A 16,523-nucleotide genomic window follows, 5' to 3' on the forward strand; every position below is an offset into this window, starting at 1 on the left:
TATTCTTCAAACGATTTCATCCTTTAAACGATCCAATTACCCTATATAATAATCGCTGTTGATGGTCTGGCCCTTTTGGAGGTAATCAATGAATATTATACCTTGCGCATCCCAGAATACTGATGCCATAACCTTGCCAGCTGACTGTTGTGTTTTTTCCTCGCTTTGGATTCGATTCATCGTGTGCAGTCCACTCAGCTGACTATCGATTGGATTCCGGAGTGAAATGGAGCCATGTTTCATCCATTGTCACATATCGAAGCAAAAATTCAGGTTTATTCAAAATCAAGAAGTTGTGCTCACCCCATTTAGGGGGTTGAAGTAAAGGGATGAAAAAAGCGGAAAAGTTGTTCCCCCTCAAATCAAAAATTGACGGGTCCAAGAGATTTTCTATTTCATTTTCATTTCAAAGTCTAAAAACCGAAGTGTTGAGTTTTCGTTGGATCACCCTGTATATAAACAACCTTAGATTATACATAGAAGTTAAATCCAACTCATTCGAGTCGAGCCATTCATCCTTAATAATAAGAACGCGAATGAAAAAAAAAAAAACTCGCCTTGAACGGTAACAACAATTCAAGACCGCCAATTTTAACAGCCCTCGACTGTGCATATTTCAGGATCGGCGGCATTGTCCTTGCTCACTTCGCAAATCCCGCATGAATGACAGTGACAGTATCGAAACGTGTTTGCGATTCGATATTCCCGTTTCATTAGGTACATTCAATGGCAGAAACTGTGCGTGTTCTAATTTATGCATAACGATCGAAGGAGACAGACACGTTGCCGAAGATACAAATACATGTGTATTTTGGGCGTTTGTGCACGCAAATTCAGACGTGACCTATTCCGTTTCAACGTGAAGATGTGCATCTGAAATCCAGTTAGCAGTGATATTGTAACGTCAGGCACAGACGAGACACGTTGTTTTCTTCGATGACCTCGAGAACAAAGCGTTCCGAGCGTACAGATTGGTATAAAGAGTGTAGTTTATTAAGCAACCTTTATCTAGTTCAATCTGCAGAGAGAAGCCGAGGTTCGAAATGATTGTCGTTTCATAATTATCGTGTGTGATGAAACTTCTTGGGAGTATAGCACGTCGAAAATTGTGTAGTTTGTTGGAATAAATTATTTCCAAGAATAAATTCCTAGGAAACTGAATAATTTTTCGTGATACTTGACTCATGGGCGTAATTTTCAATAGCAACTTCGTCAATCTTTTTTGCTGATACATTTTTTCACTTCTATTTGATTTCAATCAAACAAAGCCTTAATGTTAAAATCATTGTACAGGATGTCCCAAATTCGATGCCCATTGAAAGCATTTCGAAAACTATAATACTAGCTCTTTTTCCGAAATAATGAAATATTAGAAAGCAGACCATTGATATTTCGATTCGTTCCCGAGTTACAGGGCGTTTCTGAAAAATGCCTGTTTCAAATATTTTTGAAAAAAAAAAAATGCTTTCAGACAAATCTACACACAAAAAAATTGCGTTGAAAAATATAGGGTTTCCCATTTAACCAACTCAGCATTTATATCTCTAGAACGGTAACTGTAACTTTTAAAACGATTCACTCGTATCTATGATCTGTTTTCTGATAGATAGATATGTTTATTCGTTCTCATTGAAATGAACACAAACAAGTCACAGAGATAATTACATATATAATTTTCTCTAATTCTGTGGTTATTCCGTTCATTCTTCCACATCTTGTAGAACAAAATCGTGCGAGAATATATCAGAAACGCACAGTTTTTATGGTAATATTTTATTATTCTATGTTGGTACTTCGAACTTTCCGCCACGGCTTTATCTGTCAATTCATCAATTTGCCTTAAAGAAATCAGTTCTGCCAACCAACATTTTTCAATGCAAAAATCACTAAAATATATTTATGGAAATATTTCATTAATTTCAATGAAAATGCAATGAATTAGAGAAAATAATGTATAATACTCGTACAGAAGGCTCATTCTACCACTCGTTCATTCCAAAACTCGCCACTTCGTGGCTCGTTTTTGAATTTTGAACTCGTGGAAGAATATCAATGCCTTCTGCACTTGTATTATAAATAACTAGTATAATACTCGTACAGAAGGCTCATTCTACCACTCGTTCATTCCAAAACTCGCCACTTCGTGGCTCGTTTTTGAATTTTGAACTCGTGGAAGAATATCATTGCCTTCTGCACTTGTATTATAAATAACTATTCTGCACGTGACTAAAGTAAACTTCATTCTACAGAAACTAAATACACTTTAACCAATTCCAAAAGAATAAGAATCTGATTATTTCGAAAAAAGAGCTCGAGGGTCCTTGATTTTTTTAAGTCTTATAGTTCTCGAGATGCTTTCAGTGAGCATTGAATTTGGGACACTCTGTAATTATTCAGTAACATTGTAGTCCTACATGTTTTCATTTTATTTTTCAGTTCGAATCTTTGTTTTTTTGGCTTCAAAATTCTTGTATTCTGTTGTTTTGCTAGAAGGATCAATGTCGTATAGCAACCTATTTTATTCATCAAATATCTTCAAAATAGTTAATAATACAGTTCCAGAGGAAAAAACTGAAGACGGGATTTATTATACGATTTTTGGATTTTATATTGAAAAACATAAACTACTATAATTTGAGGGAGGTTTATTTTTCTTGGACGGTTCTGAAGATTTATTATTAATTGAGTATTGAATCAACAAATTGAATTCACATTATGAGAGATCATTCAGAAATTACTTCATTGAATCATGTGCAACATTTTTATTTGTAATAGTAATAACATTTTGGCTGGATGATACCATGCTTATTTCAACAAGCAGGTGTGCCTTATTGTAGTTGGTCTGCTTTTTCGAAGTACACCAATTTTAGCAAGATAGTGTAGTCTTTTATGTCAACATTTTCATTATTATCATTGATCGAAATTATTCAAGAATAAAATGCATATATAATCTTCGACTGAAATTCTAATTGTGAACCAGATGGGTGAATCACTATTTTCCTCACCTTGAAGAACAATGACTGCACTGATTATTCATTTCGTCAATATGAACTCCCAGAATTGAAAAATAAACACAGTAATGAAATAAATTCACTAGAAACTGTACACTTCGTTCTTTAGATAGTTTTACAAAAGTTTTTTAACGATTCTCTTAGTTTAAGATTTTTTTTTTTGAAATGGGATTCAACCTCTGCTCAATCAGTTCTCCATTAGAGTCAAATTTCTGTCCCTGGAGAAACCATTGTTGTCGACGGAGTAGAGTTTAAAACACTTATCGATCAATTGCTTTGCTTGTATAGTATTTTTTCCTGTCTTAAAAATAGTTTTTTATTGATATACGAAACTCGCTTTTATCCACTTTCCAAACAACAACAAATGCAGCGGTGCCATCTTTGTGCCAAAATCTTCTTCTTCTCTTCTATCTCTTTTCTTAAGACGTAGTCTTGTAGTTGCCAAAATCAATTGAATTAATTTCATTACTATGTTGAATTTATAATTCTCCTACAATCCTTTTTTCTCTCTTATTCCTTTAGAAAATGGATAATCTACTATTCCAAAAAACATCAATTTTCGACGAGGAGTTTATAAATGGTAATTATAATAAAATGCTCACAAGGTACAATGAGTATAGTAGTAGTTCTTCAATACAAGTGGAAAATCCATAATCCATCTATAGATATCATAATTATCATTTGGTTTTCAAACTATATTAGTTCAAGTGTTAACAATATCGATCTCTAGAAGGCTAGGCCTATCCGAAGTTGACTTTATAACCACTTGTTAGAACAAAGTGTTATTGATTAAAATAAGGTTGGGAAAGATTAATCTTCTGAAAAGGCGCTCCTCCAATTTCAACGGTATATGCATAGAAAATATTAAGTCGATAAGTAGCAAAATTCAATAGCAATTTCTTGAAATACCTTCGTTTTCAATTCATTATACCAATAAATAAAGGCTTAAAGGAGGATAGCATTGACGTGAAGTAAGGAGGTCTTGAGCATTAACGCGACGCCAATTGCACCCTTGGACATATTTATACAGATTGAGTTTTAAGTATGGAAAGCCTCACTTATCTCAGAAACTGATCTCACAATTTTTATAGCTTTTGGTGTACAAGGATCTTATGATATGGTCGATATTATGGTGGTATTTTGGTTTATTTATTTGTTGTTAGATTTTTTCTTTTTCCGGAATAGTAATGAACTTTGTTATTTCATATCATCATATTTTAAATATAATAAAATTGACAACATTTAGTCTTTTTCCTTCACAACATAATATATCTTTTCCTCATCTAGAGAAACATTTATTGTTAGTTAGTTTTGAGATTCCTCAATTGCAATTCTTGTGAAGTAGGTATACAAGTTGTAAGTTGGTAAATTCAGTAAGTTTTTAAACTAAAAGGCACCGATGAGGAAAACATGTATTAAATACATAAATTCCGAAACGTTCTTCTTCTTCAAGTACCAACATCGAATGTTGGCAATCATAATTTTGCTGGTAGCAGCTCGAAACAGTTCTGCCGAGCTTTTCCCAAACCAGGTTCTCAGGTTCCGCTATTCCATGCTATTCTTCTTCTTCCGGGTCCCTTCTTACCTAGTACTTTCTCTTGAATCATATTTTGCAGTAGGGAGTATCTCTCTTTATTTCTCATAATATGCCCCAGGTATTCGAACTTTATTCTCTTAACTGTATAACTCATTCTCTTTAGCACTTCTTTATTTGTTATGTGAGCTATCTAAGGTATCTTGAGCATTCTTCTGTACAGCCACATTTCGAAAGCTTTCAGTTTTTTCGTGGTGACCTCTGTTAGTGTCCAAGATTCTACGCCATAAAGTAATACGGAAAAGACATAGCGCATCTTAGTTGTCTTACCTCCGTTTCCAAAGATAAGTTGTGGTTCTTGAAGCCTTTCCTATCCGACTTTTTATTTCTTGTGCGTTGTCCCATTGCTCATTTATTACAGTACCAAGATAGTTGTACTGCTTCACTCGTTCTATTCGAGTTCTGTTCACGAGCAAGTGAGCTCCTGTTATATTAGCTTTGCTCATTATCATCTTTTTGGTCTGCTGCACATTGATATTGAGAGCATATTATTGACTGTGATTCGTGATTCGGTCCATCAGTTTTTGTAACGCCCCCAAACTGTCAGCTATCACAATGGTATCGTCGGCGTATAGAATATTGTACGGAAACGTACGTCTATGTTAATTTAGTTGTTCAATTTGTTAATCGTTTACTCTATTCTTAGAGTTTTGGTTATTTTGAATTTACTACTGGTTGGTTATTAATATTTTGTCACTATTGGAATTGTATTTCATGACAAAAAACCGAATATATCTTAAATATATATTATGTTGTGAAGGAAAAAGGACCAAATGTTGTCAATTTTTTTTATATCAATATTGAAAAAACCTTCATCAAGTAGACTCAATTAATTTTCATCATTATGCAATATTGTTTGTATCAATACTTCCTTTCGATTTGAATGAATAAAGAGATCAAACATCACCTTTATCCAATCGAATATTCAATTCGAATTAAAAAAAAAACTGTAGCATGCTCACCTTGCAAAGCACCTCTACGGGCGTGCTCATCTTTTTTTCGCTAATCTTTTCATACTTCTGTCGCTTGGTTGCCGCTTTCAGTCCTTGCCACGGCAGACAGCCTCTGTTGAAGTACATGAGCACGTAACCTAGGGATTCCATGTCGTCGCGACGACTCTGTTCGATGCCCAAGTGGGCGTTGATGCTGGCGTAACGTGCTGTGCCGGTTAAGTTTTTATCTTCGCGATAACAGATGTGCAACCTGGAATGAAAAAAATTGAGAAATTGAGTGAGTCGTTCTTCAATCTTCACCATGGAGTGATAAACATAGATAGAGGGAGTATACGCAATTTTCACATGTCCCGAACATGGTTAGATTGCGTTGTCGGATTGTGATATATTTCCAAATCCACAATTTTACTATATCGTTATGAATGTATATTATATTAAATGAAATATATTTATTTGAGTGATTCCCGATTAAATATACAAATTTAAATATTTGGAATCCGATATTTTTCCTAATTGTCGAATTTATAATAAGCAGAGTATTTTTCATTATCTGTATCTACCTGCTGAAATCCAAGGTTTGGCAACTTTTGCTCTCCTAGTGTCATCGGTTGTTTCATGTCGTTTGGCGCGCTTGAAGTTTCTTTTCTGAATTTCTGATATATTTGGGTATTTATTTCAATATATTTTGAGTTAATATGAAACGTTTATTCACTATGGGACGTAAGAAGTGCGTTCTTTGTGGATAAACTCGCGAATTGAGTGAAATATCGTATCACCGATATGTTTTCATTTTCGCGTGCTTCATGTCAAATTTGATAGTACATGTTGGGGACAAAATTTGCTTACTGAAGATGACATATGCTCCCTCTATCTACTTTTATTACTCTGAGCTCTTGACCAATTAAGGCTGACAGTAACTGAAATCGAATTTTGAGGCATTTCACAAAGAAAGGTTTATAACCATAATATCATATATCCAGTTCAATGGGAATTGGCACATTTTTTTTAATTGAGAGTAAAAATGTATACAGGGTGGACTACGGCTGAAGGTACCCTGGACTTTTACGGATAACGGAATTTAGGTTTCTTGGGTAGGAATCTATCGATCAAAAATATTTTCAGCGCTGCGGTATTGACGTTTATATCGAACAGCACTAACAACTTCGATATTTCATGTAGAATACTGTATTTTAATACTTAATTTTTTCGTAAACTCTTGATTATTTATGTACATATTAACTTTCTTTCCTCTAGCTCTAGCGATTTTCGAGTAATTGATTATTGATTTACTTCTGTTTTTGCGCAAAACATAACATCAATTCATCACTTCGGTAGTTGGAATCCTAGAAGCTGAAATTTTGGGTATGGATTACCAATATCCCCTGTTTCATTTACGTGTTATAAAATACATCCTCAAGCATTATTGCTCAAAATCACAGGCTTCAACAAGACATACTTAAATAATTTAAAGTGCATTTTTCAAATGAACTGCATAACATAAGATGTATTGAAAGCAAATGAAATTTCCATTTTGGTATGAAGCCATTTTGAACAACCCTATATGGTAAGGGGGTATTTTATTACAGTTAAATAATACACGGGATATTGGTAATCCATACTCGAAATTTCAGCTTTCTAGGATTGCAACTACCGAAGTGATGAATGTTTAATTGAAGCTCGAAAACCGATAGAGATAGGGACAAGGATGTAAGGATACATAAATAATCGAGAGGCTACAAAAAAAACGAAAGAAGTAATAATTCACAGGGTGTTCTATTTGAAATATCGAAGTTGTTAGTACTTTTTGATATAGGCGACAACACCGCAGCGCTGAAAATATATTATATCAATAGAGCAGTTGTTCCTATACTATCCAAAAACAAAATCTCATATTTCTAAAAGAATATCTAGGGATATTATGTAAGTGCATCACGTTCAAACGACTGTACCAAATTGGATAATTCTTTTTTTGTTACATCCATTACTGTCATGAGAAGGTTTATACAACAGAATATATCGAAAAAATCGTAAGGATAAGAAAAGAGGCTTTCCTTTTACTTCGACTGGGCGAACATAGAGTATAATTCGACACTTCGAAGGATGTATTTTGGGTTGCCTGACAGGAAGTAGATTGTCGATTTGAAACGAAAATGATTCTTCTTTATTTTATCATAAGGATTATTAGTTACCAACCGTGCCAGGGCAGGTAGTTTAGTTTCCTCAAAAGTCCAGGGTATCATAGACCGCCCTTTATATGTATAATGTAGAAAATAATAATATATAAACTCAAATATCATATCAGATTTTACGGTAATACGTTTGATTTTTTAATGTTAAATGATTTGAAATATGTAGCTGTGAACAAACCTCAATTTGAAGTTGGCTGGATACTGATTGAGGGTATGTCAGGATCAAATACGACCAAAACACTATCGAAATAAATGGTTTCTAGATTTCGAAAAAAAAAAAGTTAATGTATATTACTGAAATTTTAGGTAAATATATATTATTTTTTTTTTTAAATACATGATCAAAATATTTCCGTCCAATTAGAAGGTGGGTAATAACTGCCATCAAACATTAGTACCATCAAGTCGCTCTAAATAAACTCCTGAAATACTTTGGCATGTTATTTACAAATTTCACAAAGTTCTTCTCAATTTTCATTATTGAATGAAAAGTGTCTGGTTCATAGATGCTTCGAGAACTTGAATATGAAGGACAGAAATAAATAGTTGAGTTGAATTCGAAGCTATCAACAACTTATTTCGATTGTCTTCGGTGCGAATTCATACTTACCGTGTTCGAGGGTCTCTGAATTTTTTGGCCAACCCAAAATCGATGAGGAACAATTTATTGCAGTGGCGCCCGATACCCATAAGGAAATTATCTGGTTTAATGTCTCTGTGTATGAAAGATTTGCAATGAACATACTCCATGCGGCCGATCATCTGAAAGAAATAAATAGTGTTTCACAATTGAAAACGCATCAGGAATAAGAAATAACTCATCGCAATCTTGGCAGTAACTGCATATGTTTTCTATTGCCCTTTTCACTTTTTCGAGAATTTTACAATTTTCTTCAATTTCATCAATATTTAGAATTAGTTTTACAGTTCTTCCATAGCAAGGAGAATACACATCATAGAAAATTAACTTTAACTAAATTTTCCAATATGTGGATGTTGTAATTAACAGGTATGACATAAAAGTTTGTATGCACCATGAGGTATTAAAAGATGTTGATTCACTGAGCCAAAATTGCAAACCCTAGAGTTTGTCGTCCCCCTTGGGACATAAACATCTACTTATTGCCCTTGCCACATAAATAACTATTATAATATTACCTGGTCAGCAAGCATGAGTACAGTCTTTATGGTGAAACGACGAGAACAAAAGTTGAAGAGATCTTCAAGTGACGGTCCCAGCAAGTCCATGACAAGAACATTGAATTCTCTTTCTTGGCCATAGTACCTGAAACAAAGAAAAACGTTTGTAGAAAAATATCTTATTTTTTATCTTATATCTTCTATTATATCTAACATTAACGTTCTAGTTATTCATTTTACATCGAATATAATCAATTTAAAAAAATTTCGGGTTGCAAAAAAATAATTTCACAAACAGCATAAATGGTAGTTGGGTTTCCGTTCTAATCTACTGCTGCATCCTTCTCGTTACCTTGACTTCACACATTGTGATTATTTTGTGAAATATCTGAAGGAAAAGGTCCAAGTCGATAAAACTATAATCTGTAAGAGATCAAGAAACCATCACCCATCCAAGGGCAATACTGTTGTTGCATCCTCTCAATATAATTATAAGTTCTGATGATCTTTCGATAAATATTTGAGTACATATTGAGAACCTCATCCCTCAATCAATATTGAACGATTTTTTTTCATGTGACGATTTTCACTAGGTCCTCGTTCGATGGTAAAGTTACGCCACTGATATGTGTACTTCACTGATCTCGTCAGAAATGGTGGTGTCAGAGGAAAACGCATTCAACGCACACGATGCATGCAAATTACCACAGTGGTCCACTGCAATCAATCTATCTATCTCCGAATTGTTGATTTAAATAATGGGTTACAAGTCGGCTGCGACAATTTGCATATTAAGTCAGCTTCATTTGTGCCCAAAATAATCTCAAGCTTGACCCAATCTTCAATTTTTTTTTTGTGAACCACTGGTAATTAAGAAAAATGTAATAGGAAACTCTGATCCAACACTATACTTGTTGGTTTGTTGTAGTTTTGCTATCGATTTCGAGAAAAAAAATAGCTCTGTAGTAATCTTCAGGAAAATCCAAATCATTATAAACATCCAGTAAGTAAGCGGCGATGAATAAATTAATTATACTTATTTACCCAGTCTGTAGCGAAAATTAATAAAGATTTGATAAACTGATATAAGCATCACTAAAAAGTACGATTATACAAGGAACGCCCTGAATCTCAAAAACAAAGCGTTTCCGAGCTCATGTTTATGGAACTTTTTATTCTTAAAATTATCCAAGGAATCTCTCCTTTTCCTTCGTAACTCCATTTCAGGAAAACCCAGTACAAGGTAAGAACAATTGGTAATAGAAAAAATTATTTTGAGTGATTTGGTTCGAACTTATAAAATCTTTTCTCCAATTCTGTGGTTATTCTGTTCATTCTTCCACATCTTGTAGAACAAAATCGTGCGAGAATATATCAGAAACGCACAGTTTTATTGGTTATATTTTATTATTCTATGTTGGCACTCCAAACTTTCCGCCACGGCTTTATCTGTCAATTCATCAATTTGCCTTAAAGAAATCAGTTCTGCCAACCAACATTTTTCAATGCAAAAATCACTAAATTATATTTATGGAAATATTTCATTAATTTCAATGAGAATGCAATGAATTAGAGAAAATAATGTATAATACTCGTACAGAAGGCTCATTCTACCACTCGTTCATTCCAAAACTCGCCACTTCGTGGCTCGTTTTTGAATTTTGAACTCGTGGAAGAAAATCAATGCCTTCTGCACTTGTATTATAAATAACTATTCTCACATTACAGAATTTTTTTTCTATGGTTGTGATGAAATTAAATTTGGCACAACTCTCTGTTCAAGGACTGTGATCCACAGTGCAAAGTTTCATCACAATTGGAAGAGTACTTGCGGAGATTCAGGTCATCTTTTGTCACAATCGAGTAATTTTTTTCTATGGTTGTGATGCAACCGCAGAAATGGAACTTGGCACAACGCTCCGTTTAAGGACTGTGATCCACAGTGCCAAGTTTCATCACAATCGGAAGAGTACTTGCGGAGATTCAGGTAATATTGTGTCAAAATCGAGTAATTTTTTTCTATGGTTGTGATGCAACCACAGAAATGAATTTTGGCACAACTCTCCGTTCAAGAACGGTGATCTCTAGTGCAAATTTTTCCATTAGGCTGCTGCCTGGTCCTTTTCAACAACAAATAACAATACATCTATAATGGAATGAAAAATTTCCCCATATCAAAATTCCCGCACTTCCCTACGAAAGATCTCGATCCTTCATTTCCGGTCACTACTGTCAACGAGACTTCGCCCTGCGTTCACCCCAAGCATTTCCCCCTCGGTCGTTGCGCTAGCGGGGTCTCTCGATGGTGCTTTCGTGACCAGGCTGTATACCAGCCTAATCCGGCGTGTTCTAATTTCATGGAAATCAATCCTGGTAATGCTCGAATCCCCCCTTTCCTCGTACAATGTCCTTTTAGGCTCGATTATTACGCAAATTCTCCGCTTCTGTACTGATCTACAAGGCGGTATACGTTTTCCGTCTGAATCTATACGAAACTATAGACGAAGGTATCGTGGTGTTTCTCTACAGAAAGCTTGCACCATTTCCTCCCACCAATTTGAATTCGAGGATAATTGTTATGTGCGTATGGATCGTCGTATTGTTCTGAAGATGTGGCAATTAGTCCGAAACTATGGTCTAATGGGTTTCACAAAAATGTGTTACAAACTATTTAATTGTAAAATGAACATAATGTAGTTTTAAATTTATAAAGGAACAAAAATCTTTCTCGTTAAGTCTATATTTGTTAATATAAAGGCTCATTTTCAGGATGATAGTACTATCGTGATAGAAACTATAGCAAGAACTATCAACATATAAACTGCTTGATAGTTACTTTCACCTTGAAAATGAGCCTCAACACATTTCAAAACTGTTGAAGATGTATACGTACTTTCTGTACTGCCCGTAGACACTTTGAAAGAGTGAATTCTCCAAGTAAAGAGTTATTCGTTTGAGTGCAAACACCCAATCGGCATATGTTTTACGCACGAAATTGTGGAGGAAAAACTACTCTTATCAATTAATCTTCAAATTAATTTAAATGAGATATGATTACTTCCAATATAATAATTTCATGGTCGGCTGTATTTAGTTATTGTGTCAATTGAACCTTATAAAGATGATATGTAAATGCAGAGATGCAAAATAAACCATAGCGTGCCGTAAGAGAGGCCCAAATGTTGTGCGCGTCGAGTTCCATTGACAGCAACAATATTTGCGGTCGAGTGTGCACTTCGATGATGTACGGACCTGAAGGCATCAGTAGCAGATCCAATATCTTAGAATTTTTTCAGTGTCTTACTAATTGTACGCTCAGATGGACGATTGTTTCGAGAACCGTAGCGACAAGTCCAACTATGATTATAATAACAATTTTGTAGAAACATATTTCTTATGATTCTTTTGAAGACCATTGAAAAATAACAATTTCGAATACATCTGCCGAATTTGGTACATTCCAAATGATAAAACCAAGTATTATTTGAAGAATCTTAAGCTTAATAAAAGTTTCAATTAAGGTCATTAAATCAACGATAACCGTCATAAGGCTAATGACATCACAACTTGTTTACTGAGTTAGCCGACAACTGTAAATACTTTCATATTTTTCAGTATTCTCAAGCTCAACTACGTTTGGAAATTGTGGACATCCAAATTTCCCAATTTTCTTGACTTTTATTTTAATATATGCTCTATGTGAGTTCCAAGTGAGATGGGAATCATTATGAATATAAATTCCAAGAATCTTATTTTCACAGATATAAATCATCCCAAATATAAAGAACTATTCTCCACGAATGGATATGGAAGCCATAGGACTATGCAAGCATTCGAATAACATCAATAAAAGGGAAGAAACACCAATCGTCCATAGCGCCTGGTTACCATACAGAAAAGAAACCTGTCAGTACAGAAGGAGATTTACCACATATTTTCAAATCCTCCCACTCAGGTGGGTAAAGTTTACATACCGCACCCGACATGGGCGCCCGCAGAAATTTTTCTCAGGGGGGGCAAAATGAAACTTATTGAAAAACGATAATGCGTCCATGATTGTCATTGAAAACCGGAAAATTGTTGAGAATCCATTACTTTCCTTTTTTCCATGCCCTTTGGATTGAGAAAGTAATATCGAGGGTGTTGTGCTGAAAAATGAGGTAATCAAAATCTCAGGGGGGGCCATAGCCCCCACTGGCCCCCCCCTGCGGGCGCCCATGGCACCCGAATATACTCGAATTTTAATATTCACATCGGAGAAATCCAACATCGAGTTACACTATACGACCTGGAGACCTCTGAAGATGCTTACCGCAATAGTAAGTGAAAAGTCAGGTTAAAAACCGACTAGACCGCTGCTACAATTCTGTTGAACAATCCGACCGTGAAAGTCATTATAGGATCAGTTTTATTCAAAAGCTGGATCTGCCAAGGGTATAATAAAATATTATTTAGGCCGAGCCACAATAACCTGCCAAGAGGCAGTGGAAAAACGATCAGTCGTTATACTGGGTTATCCATGTCGTGGTCCGAATTTCACAGTCCAGTTTCAATGACATATCGAACAGAACTGTCATCCGAAGCGTCATATGTTTAGTTGTAGGTCAGCCATTTACCAATTATAAAATTGTCATAACTTACTACAACAATAGTGATTTTATAGCAAGCACGTTTCGTGCATCAAGTGCAGTTAACATAATAGTCTGAGCGTACATTCAATCGGACAGTTTAAAAATTCAAAGAGACTGGATCTGCTTCTGATGGCTCAAGAAATACCCGCCCCAAACGTAAATATTGCTGCTGTAAGTGAAAGTGCTGTAAGAAATCCAATTATCTATTCCTTGGCGCACGCAACATTTGGGCCTCTCTTACGGCACACTCTGGCGTATTTCGCATCTACATTTGTATATTCTTACTTATAAGGCTCAACTGACACAAGAACTAAATCCAGTTGACTATGGAAAGCGAAGAATATATTCCGATTGGTTGCTTGAACAAAAACGTTTAGACTATGATTTTTCGCATAGAATTTTCTTAAGCTACGAAGCACATTTTTAACACGGTGGCAACAAGTAAAATTAATGCATATGGGGAGCGAAAATCCTCATGTAACTGCTGAGAGACCATTACATCCACAAAGAGTCACTGTGTGGTATGCAATTTGGTTTGGTGGAGTGATTGGCAAGTACTTTTTTGAAAATGAAGTAGGTGACACTGACACCGTCGATTTTCGTCGCCAAAGCCAAATTATTTTTTTTGATCGAAAATTATAATGATATGGAATTGGAAAATATGTGGTTTCAGAATGATGATACAAAAAGCCACAGAACACAATCTGTTTTGGCTTTATTGCAAGAAAATTCCTCGTTTCGGCAAAGTGAATTAGCCTCCAAGATTTCGTGATTTATCGTCTTTGGATTGTTTCGTGGGCTTATAGAGGGGTTTTTCAGCACTTCGTGGGAAAGCGACTCTTTGGGACACAAAATAAGTGTGAGAAAAGAGTTGAAAGCGCACGGTTGTTGAAAAATGTTTTTTTTTTAGGTTTACAACTTTGCTTCCGCCGTTTTGCAATAGATGTCTGTAGCGGTAAGTGGTAGTCGGAATAAATACATCGTAGATGACATACAATAAGCTTAGGTATTAATATTAATCGATTTTTGCCTGCATCATAAAGTTATTCTCGATTAAACATGTCAGCTTTCGAGCCAAATTCTCGTCATTTGCGGAAGGATTTAATTTTCTGCTTCAATATGAAGAAATCTGCGGCCGAGGTTCATCGAATGTTCTCAAATACATATGGTGAGGCAGCTATCAGTGAAAGAACGTGCCGAGAGCGGTTTCAACGCTTCAAGAACGATGATTTCGACGTCGAAGATCAGCATAGCGATGGAAGCGAGAAGGTTTTCAAAGATGCAGAATTTGAGGCATTGCTTGATCAAGACTCGTGTCAAACGCAACAAGAATTAGCAGGATCATTGAGATTGACGCAACAAGCCATTTCAAAACGCCCGAAAGTCATAGGAATGATTCAGAAACAAGGAAATTGGGTGCCGTACGAGTTGAAGCCGAGAGATGTTGAACAGTGCTTGTGAACAGCTGCTTGCAAGGCAAAGACAGAAGGGATTTCTGCATCGCATTGTGACTGGAGACAAAAAATGGCGGGATTCGTACGCTGCCCGAAAGATGGGAGAATGTAGTGGCCAGCGATGAATAATACTTCGCATCATAAATGTAAAACCAGTTTTTTTACAATAAAGGCTCGAATTTCGGAAAAAATCGACGCGTATGTACGTTTAAAATGTCCATTTAAAAATGGACGGTCCTTTGCCAACAGAACATATTCAGAAACCACAACGTTAGAATTTAGGAAGTAGCACACTTCGATTTGGCGTGCCAGGACGGCGCTAGTACCCACTTTACAGGAGACCGACAGACCGGCGTACCCTCGTCGACCACCACATGGACGCTGTCGATGGCAAGGTCACCGAACTCTCCTCTTGGATCAGTTAGTCACCGAACTCGCCGTTCTTGCCGGTCGTGACAAGTGCAGCAACAAGAACCTGGTGCTTCGACGTTCGCGCCTTCCTGTTTTCTCTCAGGCGGCTACTCGTTCGATGACCGATGATCCACTGTTTTTCGGTAGATGATAGAATTGAAGATCTCCGATGGAACGCCAAGGCAGCGCGCGAAATTTCATTGTGAAGCAGGTACAGTCTTTGAAATTGGCCGTTGTTCGGTAAAATCCATGCTATCGACTAATAAAGCTTAACCATTTTGTGGCTATGAGAGTAAACGCGAATAAAACACACTTTCGTTTAGATATGGATCGATTTTTCATTTCAATATGACGCTTGGACCTTACCATTTTGAGTGGAATACAACATCTTTTAAATGTCCTCTGCATGATCTCTTACAGTACTCGATCCTTGTGAGATAATTTTCTATGACTTGCCGTCACATTTCGGGAAATATCTCACCAATAACTTGACGAATGTTAGTTCTCCGATCGTCAATAGTTTGAAGATTATTGACATAAACATAATCCTTAGCATAACCCCACAAAAAAAATCCAATGGCGATAAATCACAAGATCTTGGTGGCCAATTCACAACGCAGAAACGAGTTACGCGTCCTACGAATTGTAATTGGAATAAAGCCAAAACTTTGGTTTTCGCTGGTGGTTTGTTGCATCATATTGCTGAAACCAAAGCTATTTCAATTCCATATCATTATATCAGCCCAAAAAAGTTAGCTATAGCAAAAATGATGCCAATTAAAAAAGAAGTACAGGCCTAAAACTTCAGCACACCAAATTGAACACCTAACATTTACTTTTTGTGGATATTATAATAGATTTTCAGCAGTAACATGATGATTTTCACTGCCTCATGTGCCATAATTTTGAGTCTTGGTGAAAAATGTCCTTGGTCACTGAAGAAAATTTGATTCGAAAAATTGTCAACCAAGTTATACGCAATTCACGGTCAGATAGCTTTAGATCTTTTATCAACTGAACTGAACAAGGACAGAGATGCAAAATACACCATACCGTGCCGTAAAATGGGCCCAAATGATATGCGCGCCGAGGATTTCCTTCAACATTTTCACTTACAGCGGCAATATTTTCAGTCTAGCG

At 35.8% G+C, this 16,523-nt stretch overlaps 1 protein-coding gene across 4 annotated transcripts in view; it reads right to left on the reverse strand.

The window, feature by feature from the left end:
- The window catches only part of LOC123679886 (casein kinase I), a 62,561-nt gene that overhangs the window by 13,263 nt on the left and 32,775 nt on the right, over nt 1–16,523 (reverse strand). For all 4 annotated transcript variants that reach the window (XM_045617434.1, XM_045617432.1, XM_045617435.1 and 1 more), the window contains exons 3-5: nt 8,906–9,032; nt 8,358–8,509; nt 5,568–5,808 (exon numbers count right to left, since the gene is read on the reverse strand). In XM_045617434.1, coding sequence (XP_045473390.1) covers nt 5,568–5,808; nt 8,358–8,509; nt 8,906–9,032 — 520 coding nt within the window. The remainder of the gene's footprint in view (nt 1–5,567; nt 5,809–8,357; nt 8,510–8,905; nt 9,033–16,523) is intronic.

This window comes from Harmonia axyridis, chromosome 5 (assembly GCF_914767665.1).
Source record: "Harmonia axyridis chromosome 5, icHarAxyr1.1, whole genome shotgun sequence".
Taxonomy (NCBI): Eukaryota; Metazoa; Arthropoda; class Insecta; order Coleoptera; family Coccinellidae; genus Harmonia; species Harmonia axyridis.